The sequence below is a fragment of the Scyliorhinus canicula genome, chromosome 2 (genome assembly GCF_902713615.1).
Source record: "Scyliorhinus canicula chromosome 2, sScyCan1.1, whole genome shotgun sequence".
In the NCBI taxonomy this organism is placed as follows: domain Eukaryota; kingdom Metazoa; phylum Chordata; class Chondrichthyes; order Carcharhiniformes; family Scyliorhinidae; genus Scyliorhinus; species Scyliorhinus canicula.
Genome location: NC_052147.1, coordinates 529,592 through 548,207, shown reverse-complemented (window position 1 = coordinate 548,207; position 18,616 = coordinate 529,592). Strand labels below are relative to the sequence as shown.

General features: G+C 47.1%; 1 protein-coding gene across 1 annotated transcript in view; it reads left to right on the top strand.

Annotated features, from left to right (window-relative positions):
- LOC119962482 (calcium permeable stress-gated cation channel 1-like) overlaps positions 1–18,616 on the top strand; it is a 149,284-nt gene that overhangs the window by 90,770 nt on the left and 39,898 nt on the right. The window contains exons 12-14 of the mRNA XM_038790426.1: positions 4,138–4,244; positions 11,532–11,618; positions 14,244–14,309. Coding sequence (XP_038646354.1) covers positions 4,138–4,244; positions 11,532–11,618; positions 14,244–14,309 — 260 coding nt within the window. The remainder of the gene's footprint in view (positions 1–4,137; positions 4,245–11,531; positions 11,619–14,243; positions 14,310–18,616) is intronic.

Sequence of the window (18,616 nt, the reverse complement as noted above, 5' to 3'; positions counted from 1 at the left end):
AGTCACTGGCATGTTATTTGTGTCTTCCACTGTGAAGACCGACCCAAAAAACCTGTTCAGTTCCTCAGCCATTTCCTCATTTCCCATTATTAAAACTCCCTTCTCATCCTCTAAAGGACCAATATTTACCTTAGCCACTCTTTTTTGTCTTATATATTTGTAAAACCTTTTACTGTCTGTTTTTATATTCTGAGCAAGTTTACTCTCATACTCTATCTAACTCTTCTTTATAGCTTTTTTAGTAGCTTTCTGTTGCCCCCTAAAGATTTCCCAGTCCTCTAATCTCCCAGCAATCTTTGCCACTTTATATGCTTTTTCCTTCAATTTGATACTCTCCCTTATTTCCTTAGATATCCACGGTCGATTTTCCCTCTTTCTTCCGTCCTTCCTTTTTGTTGGTATAAACCTTTGCTGAGCACTGTGAAAAATCGCTTGGAAGGTTCTCCACTGTTCCTCAACTGTTCCACCATAAAGTCTTAGCTCCCAGTCTACCTTAGCTAGTTCTTCTCTCATCCCCTTGTAATCTCCCTTGTTTAAACACAAAACACTAGTATTTGATTTTACTTTCTCACCCTCCATCTGTATTTTAAATTCCACCATATTGTGATCGCTCCTTCCGAGAGGATCCCTAACTATGAGATCATGAATCAATCCTGTCTCATTACACAGGACAAGATCCAGGACCGCTTGTTCCCTCGTAGGTTCCATCACATACTGTTCTAGGAAACTATCGCGGATACATTCTATAAACTCCTCCTCACGGTTGCCCTGACCGACCTGGTTAAACCAATCGACATGTAGATTAAAATCCCCCATGATAACTGCTGTACCATTTCTACATGCATCAGTTATTTCTTTGTTTATTGCCTGCCCCACCATCTCGTTACTATTTGGTGGCCGATAGACTACTCCTATCAGTGACTTTTTCGCCTTACTATTCCTGATTTCCACCCAAATGGATTCAACCTTATCCTCCATAGCACCGATGTCATCCCTTACTATTGCCCGGATGTCATCCTTAAATAACAGAGCAACACCACCTCCCTTACCATCCACTCTGTCCTTCCGAATAGTTTGATACCCTCGGATATTTAACTCCCAGTCGTGACCATCCTTTAACCATGTTTCAGTAATGGCCACTAAATCATAGTCCTTCACGATGATTTGTGCCACCAACTCATTTACTTTATTCCGAATACTACGAGCATTCAGGTAAAGTACACTTATGTTGGTTTTTTTACCTCTGTTTTGAATCTTAACATCTCCAGTTTTATTCCTTTTGTTATTACTGGGCCTATTCACTGTGCTCCCCTCAGTCACTGTACCTTGTACTGTCGCCCTTATGGATTTCTGACTATGTCTTCTCTGCCTTGCACTTTTCCCCTTACTTCCTTTTGTTTCTGTCCCTGTTTTACTACCTTCCAACTTCCAGCATTGGTTCCCATCCCCCTGCCACATTAGTTTAAACCCTCCCCAACAGCTCTAGAAAACACCCCCCCTAGGACATCGGTTCCAGTCCTGCCCAGGTGCAGACCGTCCGGTTTATACTGGTCCCACCTCCCCCAGAACCGGTCCCAATGCCCCAGGAATTTGAATCCCTCCCTCTTGCACCATCTCTCGAGCCACGCATTCATCCTATCTATCCTGACATTCCTACTCTGACTAGCTCGTGGCACTGGTAGCAATCCTGAGATTATTACCTTTGAGGTCCTACTTTTTAGTTTAACTCCTAACTCCCTGAATTCCGCTTGTAGGACCTCATCCCGTTTTTTACCTATATCGTTGGTGCCTATGTGCACCACGACAGCTGGCTGTTCACCCTACCCCCCCTAGAATGTCCTGCAGCCGCTCCGAGACATCCTTGACCCTTGCACTAGGGAGGCAACATACCATCCTGGAGTCTCGATTACGTCCACAGAACCGCCTGTCTATTCCCCTTACGATCGAGTCCCCTATCACTATAGCCCTGCCATTTTTCTTCCTGCCCTGCTGTGCAGCAGAGCCAGCCACGGTGCCATGAACCTGGCTGCTGCTGCCTTCCCCTGGTGAGCCATCTCCCTCAACAGTATCCAAAGCGGTATATCTGTTTTGCAGGGAGATGACCGCAGGGGACACCTGCACTGCCTTCCTACTCTTGCTCTTTCTTTTGGTCACCCATTTTCTATCTCCCTCAGTAACCTTCACCTGCGGTGTGACCAACTCGCTAAACGTGCTATCCACGACCTCCTCAGCATCGCGGATGCTCCAAAGTGAGTCCATCCGCAGCTCCAGAGCCGTCAAGCGGTCTAACAAGAGCTGCAACTGAACACACTTCTTGCACGTGAAGGAGCCAGGGACAGTGGACGTGTCCCTGAGCTCCCACATCGCACACGAGGAGCATGACACGGGTCTGGGATCTCCTGCCATGTCTTAAACCCTTGGTAAACTTAAACAACTACAATTTCAAAATAAAAATAAATAAATTAGACAATGAAAAGAAAAAGAGAGACTACTTACCAGTCACTTACCAGGGTTAAAGAGCACCTCCTCACACTTGCACCGAATTACCTCACTGCACCAAATTACCAAATTTCAATCCTCCACTCTGTACGAGTCTCACTCCGGATGAGTCTCCTGGAAAGTGCTTGCTTACTTTGTGCGCAGTCTCTCTGTCTTTTATAGACACAGCAGAATCTGCATGCTATAGACAGACAGCAGAATCTGCATGCTATAGACAGACAGCAGAATCTGCATGCTATAGACAGACAGCAGAATCTGCATGCAACAGACAGACAGCAGAATCTGCATGCTATAGACAGACAGCAGATTCTTCATGCTATAGACAGACAGCAGAATCTGCATGCTATAGACAGACAGCAGAATCTGCATGCAACAGACAGACAGCAGAATCTGCATGCTATAGACAGACAGCAAAATATGCATGCTATAGACAGACAGCAGAATCTGCATGCTATAGACAGACAGCAGAATCTGCATGCTATAGACAGACAGCAGAATCTGCATGCTATAGACAGACAGCAGAATCTGCATGCTATAGACAGCAGAATCTGCATGCTATAGACAGACAGCAGAATCTGCATGCTATAGACACAGCAGAATCTGCATGCTATAGACCTATCAGATCAAAGCTCTGCTGTCCTGCCACATCCAGTCAGAATTTATTTTTATTCGTTCATGGGACGTGGGTGTCTCCGGCTGTACCAGTATTTATTGCCCATCCCTAATTGCCCTTGAGGTGGCAGTTAAGGGTCAACCACATTGCTGTGGGTCTGGAGTCACATGTAGGCCTGATTAGGTAATGATTTCCTTCACTGAAGTACATTAGTGACCCAGATGGATTTAACGACAATTGACAATGGTTTCATGTTCATTGTTAGACTTTTAATTCCAGATATTTATTTAATACAAATTTCACCATCTGCAGTGGCGGGATTTGAACCTGGGTCTCCAGAGCATCAGCCTGGGTCCCTGGTTTACTTGTCCACTATGCCACTGCCTCCTCCAAATGTTGGTGGAAAATTAGAAAATCTAACCAGAGGATATTGCTAAAATATTTTGGCGATAGTACTGAAGACTTAGGCTCCAGAACGAGCTGTGCCCCAAGACCAGCAGTTCAAATACAGCCACACCCCAGCCAAGCATTTCCAGAACAAAGAAAAGTACAGCACAGGAACAGGCCCTTCGGCCCTCCAAACCTGCACCGACCATGCTGCCCATCTAAATTAAAATCTTGACACTTCCAAGGTCAGTATCCCTCTGCACTCCCAGGTTGACCATCTCCCCCACGGTCTACCCTGGGACTCACTCCCCCCCCCCCCCTCCCCCCCCTCACTACTACAGTTCCCTCAACCAGTGTGTAGCGGTTGACTAGGTTTCTGCTGTTATGTGAATAAGTTCTGGTGGTTCATTACTGGGGGAAATTCAGGAGTGAGATACAGGGATGGGCGATGGGTTGTGTGATGAGGTGAATGATTGGTTGCTTTCCAGGACTTCCTGAATTCTCATTCCTGCTTCATTTAATACAGATTGTGATTGAGTTGCTAGTGGAGAGACAGTTTTTTGTTCCCTGCATTCTAAGACAGCTTTCTGCTCAATTTTGCTTTTGTCAAACTTTTATCAAAACCTTCTGCTTTTCAGAATCCAATTGTAACACAGTTTTTCCCAACCCTGCTGCTGTGGACGTTCTCTGTGCTGCTCCCGTTTATTGTGTACTACTCTGCATTCTTTGAATGTCACTGGACCAGGTAAATGAACTTTATATATCTGAAATGTTAGGATATCCTGAGTTTATGGAAACTGCTCTATAAGATCAGAAGACCTAGGAGCAGAGCTAGGCAATTCAGTCCATCGAGTCTGCTCCGCCATTAGCAGCAAAACAGAGGTAGTTTTAGATCAGCTATATTTGTATTGTTAAATATTAGAAATAGGATATAGTTCTAAGTAGGTTTAATTTAGTGTTTCTGTGAAAGGAAGGGTAAACCTATCGTAAGATTCATACTAGACAAAGCTGTTTATCTGCAAGTGGGTTTGGTCATCTCAAACTGTGCTTCTATTGTGCTTAGAGAGGGTTACGACGTTAAAAGTAAACAAGCTGGGAGGGGTATAAAGTCATTGCTTAGTAACCAGGATCACATTTAGGTAGAACATAGAACAGTACAGCACAGAACAGGCCCTTCGGCCCTCAATGTTGTGCCGAGCCATGATCACCCTACTCAAACCCACGTATCCACCCTATACCCGTAACCCAACAACCCCCCCTTAACCTTACTTTTTGTACGACACTACGGGCAATTTAGCATGGCCAATCCACCTAACCCGCACATCTTTGGACTGTGGGAGGAAACCGGAGCACCCGGAGGAAACCCACGCACACAGGGGGAGGACGTGCAGACTCCACACAGACAGTGACCCAGCCGGGAATCGAACCTGGGACCCTGGAGCTGTGAAGCATTTATGCTAACCACCATGCTACCCTGCTGCCCCTCATGCTGCCTATGAAAGGCTTTTTGAGTTTTGTTTTCACTGGATTTACTCCAGTTGGAGTTGGGTAGTGAGAGAGAAAGCAGCTCTCGTAGCAGAAAAGCCATACAATGGAGTAAGGTGCAGAAAAACAATCTCCAAGGGAACTTAAGGACAGTTAGTTCTATAAACTAACTATCTATGAAAACTGTATTCAGGGCGGCACAGTAGCACAGTGGTTAGCACTGTTGCTTCACAGCGCCAGGGTCCCAGGTTCAATTCCCGGCTTGGATCACTGTCTGTGTGGAGTCCCGTGTCTGCGTGGGTTTCCTCCGGGTGCTCTGCTTTCCTCCCACAAGGGAATGGAAAAGAAGATCCAGGAATATTGAAGGACAAAGGATGAAAAAGGAACTGCCTGTGGAGCAGGATAACTGCTTATGAAAGTCAAAGTCAGACCTCGGAAAAGAGTCGATGAGATTGATTACGACAAGCCACATATCTGAAGTAATCGTGGATTTGGTGTCCTTATTTCCAGTGTTTGAAGAAATTGTATTTTGTTGGGGAGCCTGAGTTTCTGAGTTTGTGTAAAAGCATTTAAGACAAAGGAAAGGTTGAAAACCTGGAGCTGGAATCCTTGATAAAAGTGGAGCAGAGACTTTATTTGAAAAGATAGTTGGGAAACCTGGTGTATTTTTAATGCAAACAGCTGATGTAAAGTTTGAAAGAAGATTTTAAAGCTTGTCTTTGTTGAGAGTGGAGTTTGGAAACGTGTGAACATCACCTGGGGGGAATTGAGAAATTCACATAAGATCGGTTGTGTGGCATTGGCCATTTGGTTTCAGAGTTATCTATGAAAACTGTATTCAGGGCGGCACAGTAGCACAGTGGTTATCACTGTTGCTTCACATCTCCAGGGTCCCAGGTTCAATTCCCGGCTTGGATCACTGCCTGTGTGGAGTCTGCACGTTCTCCCCGTGTATGCGTGGGTTTCCTCCGGGTGCTCCGGTTTCCTCCCACAAGTCCCGAAAGACGTGCTGTTAGGTGAATTGGACATTCTGAATTCTCCCTCTGTGACCCGGACAGGCGCCGGAATGTGGCGACTAGGGGATTTTCACAGCAACTTCATTGCAGTGTTAATGCAAGCCTACTTGTGACACTAAAGATTATTATTATTATTGTACATTGTCCAGCTAAGAGGGGAAAAATTGTCATCAAACTTTTCATGTTTAATAAATGTTTTTTTTGTTGGTAAAAACTAATTAACGGTCCAGTGACTCTGCTCATCCATGTTTTCTAATTCTCCAATCTGGAGACCAGGTCCCCACGCCGGCGTGAAAACAGTGGTGTTTTACACCAGGAAAACGGGCACCAATTCCCTGTTCTGGAACAGGGGCGGGGGGGGAGGGGCGGGGGGAGGGGAGGGGCGGGGGGGGAGGGGCTGCAGGGAGGGCAGGGGGCTACCAGCCAGACAGCGTAGAACAGGGGCGGGGGGAGGGGCTTCAGGGAGGGCAGGGGGCTACCAGCCAGACAGCGTAGAACAGGGGCGGGGGGGGAGGGGCGGGGGGGAGGGGCTGCAGGGAGGGCAGGGGGCTACCAGCCAGACAGCGTAGAACAGGGGCGGGGGGGGGGGGGCGGGGGGGAGGGGCTGCAGGGAGGGCAGGGGGCTACCAGCCAGACAGCGTAGAACAGGGGCGGGGGGGGAGGGGCGGGGGGGAGGGCAGGGGGCTACCAGCCAGACAGCGTAGAACAGGGGCGGGGGGGAGGGGCGGGGGGGGGGGGGCTGCAGGGAGGGGCAGGGGGCTACCAGCCAGACAACGTAGAACAGGGGCGGGGGGGGAGGGGCTGCAGGGAGGGCAGGGGGCTACCAGCCAGACAGCGTAGATCTCCCAACTTTAGCTACTGATACGGCCTGGAGCATTGCCGGCCCCAAGGCTGCACGTGCGCATGGCGGTGGCTTGCTGCGGCCACGCCGTGCTTCATGGTGTACGCAGCCCGCGGACACGGACCGTAAAAATAGTCTTCTCCTTTGGCCGCTCGCACTCCCCGGAGCACCCCCCCCCCCCCCCCCCCCCCACAGTGCCCCCAGCCCCAAATGAAGTTCCCCCCCTGCCGTGGATCTGCCCTCCCCTGACTGTGGCAGCGATGGACTGAGTCCGTAGCTGCCATGCTAAGTTCACGAAGGGTGAGACCACACGTGTCCCACGGCGTCAGGAACTCGGCCAGTCGGGGATGGAGCATTGTGAGGCTGGCCTGAGACAATGGCCTGAAGCCATGGATACAGCGTGTGGCGTACCCCTAGAGAATGCCACTTTTCAGGGGGCGGAGCATCGCAAAAACGGCGCCGCCCCCGGTTTTGCCATCATCGGGGATTCTCCGCCCGCTCGCCAAACGCGATTTCGGAGTCGGGAATTGGAGAATCCAGTCCACGATCTTTTGAGCCAGGGTTTCATTGTGAAATCTTCCTGTCCAGTAGTAACACTATCTGGAATCAGAGCACCATTCAATGAGTTTGTGACCGTTCTGATTTGATAATCCTCAACTCCACTTTCCCGTCTTATTTCCATAACCCTTGATTGACTTACTGATTAAACATCTGTCTGAAGGGGCGGTACGGTGGCGCAATGGTTAACACTGCTGCCTCACAGCACTGAGGACCAGGTCACTGTCTGTGTGGAGTTTGCACATTCTCCCCGTGTTTGGTCATTCTAAATTGCCCCTTCATTGGAAAAAGAGGAATTGGGCACTTTAAATTCATTTTTAAAATCTGCCTATCTCAACCTCGAACACGCTTAACGACCCGGCTTCTACAGCTCTCTGCGGTAAAAAATTCCACAGATTCACTGGCCTCTGAGAGAAGAAATTCCTCCTCATCTCTGTCTGAAATGGGCCACCCCTCATTCTGAGATGCTGCCCTCTGGTCTGAGACTCTCCCACACGGGAGACAACCTCTCAGCATCGACCCTGTCAGCCCCCTGAGAATCTGATATGTTTCAATAAGATCACCTCTCATTCTTCTAAACTCCAATGAGTACAGGTCCGACCTACTCAACCTCGCCTCTTACGCAAATCCCTCCATAGCCGGGATCGACCTAGTGAACCTTCCCTGGACTGCCTCCAATGTCAGTATATCCTTCCTTAGATAGGGGAACCAAAACTGTTCACACTATTCCAGGTGTAGTCTAACCTACTGCCTAGTATAGTTTCAGCAAGATTTCCCTGTTTTGAAATAAAGGCCAACATTATATTTGCCTTCCCTATAACTCGCTGAACTTGCATGCTGGCTTTCTGTGATTTATGTACGACGACCCCCAAATCCCTCCGTGCTGAAACTTTCTGCAGTCTGTCTCCATTTAAATAACATTCAGCTCCTTTATTATTCCTACCAACGTGCAGAACTTTACATTTTCTAATATTATGTTCAATCTGCCAAGTTTTTGCCGACTCACCTAACCTGTCTATATCCGTCTGTAGATTCTGCGTCATCCCCTCCACTTGCCTTCTGATTTATTTTTGTGTCATCAGCAAACTTGGCAACAGTACATTCACTTCCCTCGTCCCACGTTGTTAATCTACATTGTGAATAATTGGCACTCCTCTAGTTACTGGCTGCCTTCTTGAAAACCCTTCTTATTCCAACACTCTGTCTTCTATCAGTTAGCCAATCTTCTAGCCGTGCCAAAATACTGCTCGCAACACTCTTCTGTTCTGGAGAAGAATCATTTGAACCCGAAACATTAATTCTGTTTCTCTCTCCACAGACGCTGCCAGACCTGCCGGGTTTATCCAGCATCTTCTGTTTTATTTCAGATTGCCAACATCTGCAGTATTTTGCTTCTGTTACCATGGCCTCTTATCTTATTAAGTAGCCTTTTGTGCAATAGCTTACTGAATGCTTTTTGGAAATCCAAGTATATTACATGTACTGACTTCCCTTTATCGATCCTATTCGTTACCACCTCAAAGAATTCTGATAAATTTGAATTTTCCTCTTTAATGATAATAATCGCTTATTGTCACAAGTTGGCTTTAATGAAGTTACTGTGAAAAGCCCCAAGTCGCCACATTCCGGTGCCTGTTCGGGGAGTCCGGTACGGGAATTGAACCCGCGCTGCTGGCCTTGTTCTGCATTACAAGCCAGCTGTTTATCCCACTGTGCTAAACCAGCTCCTTTATGAAGCCTTGCTGACTCTGCTTGATTATATTTATGTATTTCTAAATGTTCTGCTATTACATCCGTTATAATGGACCCGAACATTTTCCCAACGACAAACATTAAACTAACTGGCAGATAGTTACCTGTTCTTGTCACTCCTTTTTGAATAAGGGCATTTGGATAAGGGAATATTGGCAGTTTTCCAATATCTGGGACTAGAATCTAATTATAAATACAATCTTTCTTTTAGTAATTTTCAAGCAGGAACATTGACCTGGTTAATTATATGATGTCAGGAATCATACAGAAGGGATGGGAAATCTGGAATTTGCTGCTTCAAAGGCTCTGGATGCTGAGTGTCAGTGGGGGATTTAGAGGGTTGACATAGATACGATTTGTTTGGGTTTGGGTATCGGGGTTTAGAGGGTTGACACAGATACGATTTGTTTGGGTTTGGGTATCGGGGTTTAGAGGGTTGACATAGATACGATTTGTTTGGGTTAGGGTATCGAGGGATATGGGACAGGAATTGATCCTGTGATCTAATTAAATGGCGGAACAGGCTCGTCTGACTAAATTAAATATTAGTATCAAATTTAAAATCATCATCCATATTTTAAATCCTGCCACGCCTTTTACAGCTTTGCAGATTCCTATCCTAAATCTCATAATGATTTCATAGCACAGCATTTGGAAAGCAGTGGTGTAATCGGACAGAGTCAGCATGGATATACAAAAGGGAAATCATGCTGAACAAATCTACCAGAATTCTTCAAAGATGTGACTAATAGAATTATAGAAAAGTTACAGCCAGAAGGAGGCCATTCGGCCCATCTTGTCCATGCCAGCCTGAGGACACCCAGGCGCCCTTTCTGATTCCATCTTCCTTAACCAGGTCCATCGCTCTGTAGCTTACAGCACTTAAGGTGCAGATACAGGTACTTTTTAAAAGAGTTTTTAAAAGAGTTTAGGGTCTCTGCCTCCACCACCAACTCGGGCAGCGAATTCCAGATTTCCACTTCTCTCTGCGTAAAAAAGTTCTTCCTCATGTCCCCTCTACACCTTCTGCCTCTTATCTTGAATCCATGTCCCCTCGATCTAGAATCCTCCACCAGGTGAAACAATTTTATCCTGTCTACTATCTCTTCCCTCATCATTTTGTACGCCTCAATTAAGTCGCCCCTCAGCCTTCTTTGTTCCAAGGAAAATAACCCCAACCTGTCCAATCTCTCCTCGTAGCCACACTTTTCCAGCCCTGGCCACATTCCTGTAAACCTCCTCCGCCCTCTCTCCAGAGCAATAACCTCCTTCCTGTAATGTGGTGACCAGAACTGCCCACAATACTCCAGCTGTGACCTCACCAGTGTTTATACAATTCCAACATTATATCCTTACTTCTACATTCTATACCTCTGCCAATGAAGGGGAGCATTCCATTTGCTTTCTTAATAACCTTGTCTACTTGATCTGCTGCCTTTAGGGACCTGTGTACCTGTCTGTCAAGATCTCTCACTTCATCGACCTCTCTGAGTATATTCCCATTTATTGTGTATTCCCTATAACTGTCTGACCTCCCTAAATGCTGACCTCACACTTCTCTCTGTGTAAGACATGCTGTTAGGTGAATTGGACATTCTGAATTCTCCCTCTTGTGTACCCGAACAGGCGCCGGAATGTGGTGACTAGGGGATTTTCACAGTAACTTCATTGCAGTGTTAATGTAAGCCTACTTGTGACACTATTAAGGATTAATATTATTGTTAAATTCCATCTGCCACTTATCGTCCACTCCACCAACCTTTGTTTTTAATTTAGAGTACGCAATTCATTTTTTCCAATAAAGGGACAGTTTTAGCGTGGCCAATCCACCTACCCTGCACATCTTTGGGTTGTGGGGGGGGAAACCCACGCAGACACGGGGAGAATGTGCAAACCCCACACGGACAGTGACCCAGAGCCGGGATCGAACCTGGGACCGCGGCACTGTGAGGCAGCAGTGTTAACCACTGTGCCACCGTGTTTCCCGGGATCTCGATGCCGTGAGGCTGCAGTGCTAACCACTGTGCTACCTTGTTCCCCCGATCTTGGCGCCGTGAGGCAGCAGTGCTAACCACTGCACGTCTTCTTCTATTTTCTACGAATGTTTCTGGCCTCAAACTCTGATCTCCTCCACCTCCCTTTTCTAGACCATTGCAGGGGAAGCCTTCAGACAGATCAGAGGAGCTGTTCTTAAATCTTTCCACCTCTTTATACTTCAAAAATCCCCTCAAAGTCCATCTCTTCTCATACACCTGTCATTGGTTTCCTCCTGCTTTATGACACAGAAGACGAGCATATTGGGCCATTGTGTATAGTTTCTGAAGCATTATTTTCATTGAGAGCTGGACACTGATTCACCACCTTGATTTTGTTGTTTCAGGTCAACTGAGAACCAGGTGACCATGCACAAGTGTTATTTCTTCTTGGTTTTCATGGTGATTATTCTGCCTTCGCTGGGCCTGACCAGGTACTAACTCAATGACCATGTCCACTCTGTGCATAAAGTAACCCAGCACCTGCGAGTCAGATGAGACATCTGTTGCTTTAGATGCATTGTGCTTTCCAGTGAGCACTGAATAAGGTGATCTTCTGTCAGATCGTTGCATTGCAAATCAGGACATCACACAGCAGGCACAGCATGACAGAATCGCAGTCACTCATTCAGACCACAGTTTGTACTCTGCTCAAAACAGATTATTGTCAATCTGCATGTCATGTCTCACAGAGTCATACAGTACAGAAGAGGCCCATCAGGCCTGCACTGACAAAGAAAAACTGATCTACACCAATCCCTCTTCCCAGCACGTGGCCCATAGCCTTGAATGTTCTGACAATTTAAATCTCATCCAAGTGCCTTTTAGACAGTGTGAGGGCTCCTGTTTCTCACTAATGGCAGTGACCTCACCCTCCCACTCACTGAGGGCAGTCACACCGCCCTCGTACTCATTAAGGTCAAGTATACCCCCTAAACCTGCTCCCCCTCGCTCCCCACTTCCCCGTCACGGCTGATGGTAAACCCCGGGTTATTCCAAATCCAGAAGAGAAAGTTGGAACAAATGCCCTCAACTGTATTTTGCAATTTGATGTCAAATGAGAAATGGTTTGAAATCCAGAGAATGATGTCCCAGATATTTTGTGATGAATTTAATTAAAATAAATGTTTATTAAACAATAAAAATGAACAACAATAAAGTCAACTAGAAGTACACTTTTTAAAAATAAATTTAGAGTACCCAATTATTTTTTCCAATTAAGGGGCAATTTAGCATGGCCAATACACCTACTCTGCACATCTTTGGGTTGTGGGGGCGAAACCCACACAGACACGGGGAGAATGTGCAAACTCCACACGGACAGTGACCCAGGGCCGGGATTCAAACCCGGGTCCTCAGCGCCGTAGGCAGCAATGCTAACCACTGTGCCACCGTGCTGCCCAACTAGAAGGATACTTAACTAAAGCTTTGGCTAACCAACTATCACTAACTTAAACCAGTTCCAAAAATATGTTTAGTTCACTAGTGCTCAAGTTTCCTCCCACAGTCGAAAGATGTTCAGGTTAGGTGGATTGGCCACGCTACATTGCCCTTAGTGTCCAAAAACAGGTTAGATTGGGTTACGGGGATAGGGTGGAGGTGTGGGTTAAGTAGGGTGCTCTATCTAAGGGCCGGTGCAGACTCAGTGGGCCGAATGGCCTCCTTCTGCACTGTAGGGATTCTATGATTCACCCTACCTGGGCCCTATCCCCTGCCCTATCCCTGTAACCCTACCTAACCTAGGGCAATTTAGCATGGCTAACACCTAACCTGCACATCTTTGTACTGAGGGAGGAAACTGGAGCACCCGGAGGAAACCCACGCACACACGGGGAGGACGTGCAAACTCCACGCACTCTTTGGGGTTGCTTCTGAAGTAGAAGAAAACAACTGGTTTCTTAATGCAGGCCTTCTTCACACACACACGGCTTGGTGGCAGTTTAAACAGCTATTCCTGCTGTGGATTGAAGTTTCAACAAACTATCCTTGCACAGGTTGAATGATCCTGACATAAAGTTATTCCCTTTTGAACTTTCCTTCTCTGAACGAACCTCTTCAGAAGTCAAACTTTACCTTCATTTCTGAGACGACCTTCAGAATTAAGTGCTCAGCTCACACCTTCTTTCCTCCTTTGAACCTTGGGTCACTGTGCGGAGTCTGCACGTTCTCCCCGTGTGTGCGTGGGTTTCCTCCGAGTGCTCCGGTTTCCTCCCACAGCCCAAAGATGCCCAAGGGGCTGGTTTAGCTCACTCGGCTAAATCGCTGGCTTTTAAACCAGACCAAGCAGGCCAGCAGCACGGTTCGATTCCCGTACCAGCCTCCCCGGACAGGCGCCGGAATGTGGCGACTAGGGGCTTTTCACAGTAACTTCATTGAAGCCTACTTGTGACAATAAGCGATTTTCATTCATTTCATTCATGTGCAGGTTAGGTGGATTGGCCGTTATAAATTGCCATTAGTGTCCAAAATTGCCCTTGGTGTTGGGTGGGGTTACTGGGTTATGGGGATAGGGCGGAGGTGTAGCCCTTGGGTAGGGTGCTCTTTCCTAGAGCCGGTGCAGACTCGATGGGCCGAATGGCCTCCTTCTGCACTGTAAATTCTACAATAAACACCTTATTCAAACCCTTTGTGTTCTGTGCCTCATCGTTGCCAGCTGTCTTAGTAAACATCTGTTTGCAATGTTGTTGGGCTCAGCAATAAGGGGGAGTAGGGGGGGCGGTTAGGGGGGAGTTGGGCTATTTTGTGTCTCGATTAGGTGGGAACAGTGGGAGATGGAGGGATGTGTTGCGCACTGAACGATGTTTATATTTGTATTTGTACCTTTATTGTTATAAAACCAGAAATGCCTTAATAAAATGTTTGTTAAAAAAAAACATATCAAAAACACTCGTTCCATTAATCTAACCAAACTGTCCCTGCCTTTAAGCTGCTGAAAGTTTCCAATGGTCTTTAAAAATATAACCAGCAGAAAACAATCCAGTTTATTGCATTTGCCCGATATACCAGCACCACCTTTCCAGACACTTGAGTATAACATTCGCCAATCTTTTGTTTTTCAGTCTTGATGTCTTCTTCCGCTGGCTCTTCGACATACACTTCCTGGATGAAGCAGATATTAAATTCCAGTGAGTATTCCTGGCCGATTATTGGCTGAACTGAAACAGCCAGATTGATATTGTGATATTGTAGGTGGGAGGTTAGGAATTTTGCAGAAAGTATCTTTTTAAATCCCTGAAGCCTGTTACTGTGTCAAAAACCGGGAGCTGCTCCCAAATAGCAGCGTGGATGTGACATACCTTCCAGACCACAGCATTGATGCAGGTTGGTCATCATCACCACCTTGTTCATTTAGGGGTTTGCAATGGAATACTGATGTTGGGCTGTATTAGAGTGCTAACGTGGGGGGTTCAGTGACTGAGGGAGTTTGGCGAGGAGGGAGCAAGGTGCTCCTTTCATTTCTGACATTTCCTCAAAGAGATTGAGGGGAGCCGGGAGTTTACACAGCAGCTGACTGGTGGGTGCGCCCTGGTGAGTATTTTTCAAATTAGACTGAATTGTGAATCATAATTTTATTATGGACTGAGTTGATTGTGAGGGCCACTAAAAATCCAGCACGAGTTTTAAGGATACAAAGAAATAACATTTATTTACAATAACATATATACACAACAGCAACTTCCCTTGCTGCTCACTCCTCTCTCTCTGGTTCCAAACTGGCCAGCTTTATTTATGCAGGGAGTCTGCTAATGATTTCTCCGCCCCCCTCATTGGGGAAGCTCATACTCCCACAGGATTGTGGGATTGCCATTAGTCCCCAGCCAATGGGAAGCAGGCAGGTTATAACATTGATTATTTGAGAGCGGGGAGGAGAGAGCTGAACAGTTTGGGAGAAAACTGGAGAGCAGCAGGGGAAAGAGGAGGATTAACGTAGAGCATACTAGAATATAGAACATGCAGCGCAGAAGGAGACCATTCGGCCCATCGACCTACTTAAGCCCACACTTCCACCCTATCCTCGTAACCCAATAACTCCTCGTAACCTTTTTGTTTGGTCACGAAGGGCAATTTATCATGGCCAATCCACCTAACCTGCATGTCTTTGGACTCTGGGAGGAAGCTGGAGCAAACCCACGCACACACGGGGAGAACATTCAAACTCCGCACAGACAGTGACCCAGCGGGGAATCGAACCTGGGACCCTGGAGCTGTGAAGCCACTGTGCTATCCACTTGACCTACCGTGCTGCCCAATTAACTGGAGTGCGGGAAGGAGGAGGATTACCGGAGAGCCGGAAGGAGGAGGTTTAACCAGAGAGAGGGAAGGAGGAGGTTTAACTGGAGAGTGGGAAGGAGGAGGTTTAACCAGAGAGAGGGAAGGTTGGAGGTATAACCGGAGAGAGAGATGGAGGAGGTATAACCGGAGAGAGGGAAGGAGGAGGTTTAACTGGAGAGAGGGAAGGAGGAGGTATATCCGGAGAGAGAGATGGAGGAGGCTTAACCAGAGAGAGAGATGGAGGAGGTATAACCGGAGAGAGGGAAGGAGGAGAATTAACTGGAGAGAGGGAAGGAGGAGAATTAACTGGAGAGAGGGAAGGAGGAGAATTAACTGGAGAGAGGGAAGGAGGAGAATTAACCGGAGAGAGAGATGGAGGAGGTATAACCGGAGAGAGAGATGGAGGAGGTATAACCGGAGAGAGGGAAGGAGGAGGTTTAACTGGAGAGCGGGAAGGTTGGAGGTTTAACCAGAGAGAGGGAAGGAGGAGAATTAACTGGAGAGAGGGAAGGAGGAGAATTAACCGGAGAGAGAGATGGAGGAGGTATAACCGGAGAGAGGGAAGGAGGAGGTTTAACTGGAGAGAGGGAAGGAGGAGAATTAACTGGAGAGCAGTGCGGCTCCGCCTTCAACACCATTATACTGACATTACTAATAACCAAACTCCGCAATCTTGGACTTGACCCCTCCCTGTGCAGCTGGATCCTCGACTTCCTCACCAACAGACCGCAATCTGTCAGGATCGGCAACAGCACCTCCTCCACAATAGTCCTCAACACCGGGGCCCTGCAAGGATATGTGCTCAGTCCTCTACTGTACTCCATATACACACACGACTGTGTGGCAAGATTCAACTCCAACTCAATCTATAAGTTTGCAGATGATACACTGTGGTGGGGCGTATCTCAAACAACGACGAATCAGACTACAGGAGGGAGATAAATCACTTGGTTGCATGGTGTACCGAAAACAACCTCTCTCTAAATGTTGGGAAGACCAAGGAACTGATCATTGACTTCAGGAAGCGCAGCACGACACACACTCTCGTCTGCGTCAATGGCTCCGAAGTGGAGATGGTCGATTGCTTTAAGTTCCTGGGGGTCACCATCACCAACAGTCTGTCCGGGTCCACTCACGTTGATGCAACAGTCAAGAAAGCCCAACAACGTCTCTACTCTAAATTCTGCATGTCTGCATCGACTCTCACAAACTTCTGCAGATGTGCGACAGAGAGCATCCTATCCGGCTGCATCACAGCCTGGTATGGCAACTGCTCGGTCCAAGATCGCAAGAAACTGCAGAGTGTGGTGAACTCAGCCCAACGCGTCACACAAGCTTGCCACCCTCCCATTGATTCTGCCTACACCTCCCGCTGCCTCAGGAAGGCAGACAGCATTATCAGAGACCCCTCCCACCCAGGCATTGCCTTCCTCCAGACCCTTCCATCAGGCAGAAGGTACAGAAGTCTGAAGACTCACACATCCAGACATAGGAACAGCTTCTTCCCCACAGCTACTAGACTCCTCAACGACTCCCCCTCGGACTGATCTGTTCCCTGTAAGAACACTATTCATGGTACCTTGATTCAGACTTTTCAGTTTCCCCAGAACCTTCTCCTTAGTGATGGTCACTGCACTCACCTCTGCCCCCTGGTTCTCCTGGAGCTCTGGCATCCCACTGGCGTCTTCCACCGTGAAGACTGATGCAAAGTAACTATTCAGTTCCTCTGCCATTTCTTTGTTTCCTATTATTACCTCTCCAGCCACATTTTCCAGTGGCCCAATGTCTATTCTTGCCTCTCTCTTATCTTTTACATATTGAAAAAATCTCTTCCTATCTTCCTTTTATATTACTAGCTAGCTTGCACTCATATTTCATCTTCTCCCCCCTTATTGCTTTTTTAGTTGTCCTCTGCTCGCTTTTAAAGGCTTCCCAATCCTCTGGCTTCCCGCTAATCCTCGCCACTTTGTATGCTTTTTCTTTTTCTTTTCTGCCGTCCTTGACTTCCCTCGTCAGCCATGGATGCCTCATCCTCCCCTTAGCATGTTTCCTCCTCCTTGGGATGAATTTCTGCTGTGCCTCCCTAATAACCCCCAAAAACTCCTGCCATTGCTGTTCCACTGTCTTCCCTGCTCGGCTCCTTCTCCAATCAACTCTGGCCAGCTCCTCCCTCATGTCTTTGTAGTCACCCTTATTTAATTGTAATATCGTTACATCTGATTGCAGCTTCTCCCTCTCAAACTGCTGGGTAAATTCTATCATATTGTGGTCACTGCTCCCTAACGGTTCCTTCACCTTTATCCCCCTAATCAAGTCTGCCTCATTATACATCACCAAAGCCAGAATTGCCTGTTCCCCAGTAGACTCTTGTCACAAACTGCTCCAAATAAAATCTCTCAGACATTCCACAAATTCCATTTCTTGGGATCCACTGCCAACCTTATTTTCCCAGTCCACCTGCATATTGAAGTCCCCATGATTATTGTAATATTGCCTTTTTTACATGCCTTTTCTATTTCCTGATTTATTTTCTGCCCCACATCCTGACTCCTGCTAGGGGGGCCGGTACATAACTCCCATCAGGGTCTTTTTCCCTTTGCGATTCCTCAACTCTACCCACAGAGATTCTATGCCTTCTGATCCTATATCGCTCCTTGCTATCGATTTAACTTCATTCCTTACTGACAATGCAACCCTGCCCCCTTTGCCCATCTGCCCGTCCTTTCGATAGGACATATATCTTTGGATATTTAGATCCCAGCCCTGATCCCCTTGCAGCCACGTCTCTGTGATGCCCACAACATCGTACCGGCCAATTTCAATGTGCGAACAAGCTCATTTACCCTGTTCCGTATACTGCGCGCATTTAGGTACAACACCCTCAATCCTGCATTGACCACCTCCCTTCTCACACTTGTCACCTTTTTGTTCTGCCTGAGGGTGATGTTCTATTATTTTTGTTCTCTATTTCCCCTTCAGTTATTACACCTTCTAAGCTAACATTCTGATTTCCACCTCCTGTCATACTAGTTTAAACCCTCCCGAGTGACACTAGCAAACCTCCAAGCCAGGATATTGGTGTCCCTCGAGTTTAGATGGAACCCATCCTTCTTGTACAGGTCACACCTGCCCCGGAAGAGATCCCAATGGTCCAGAAATC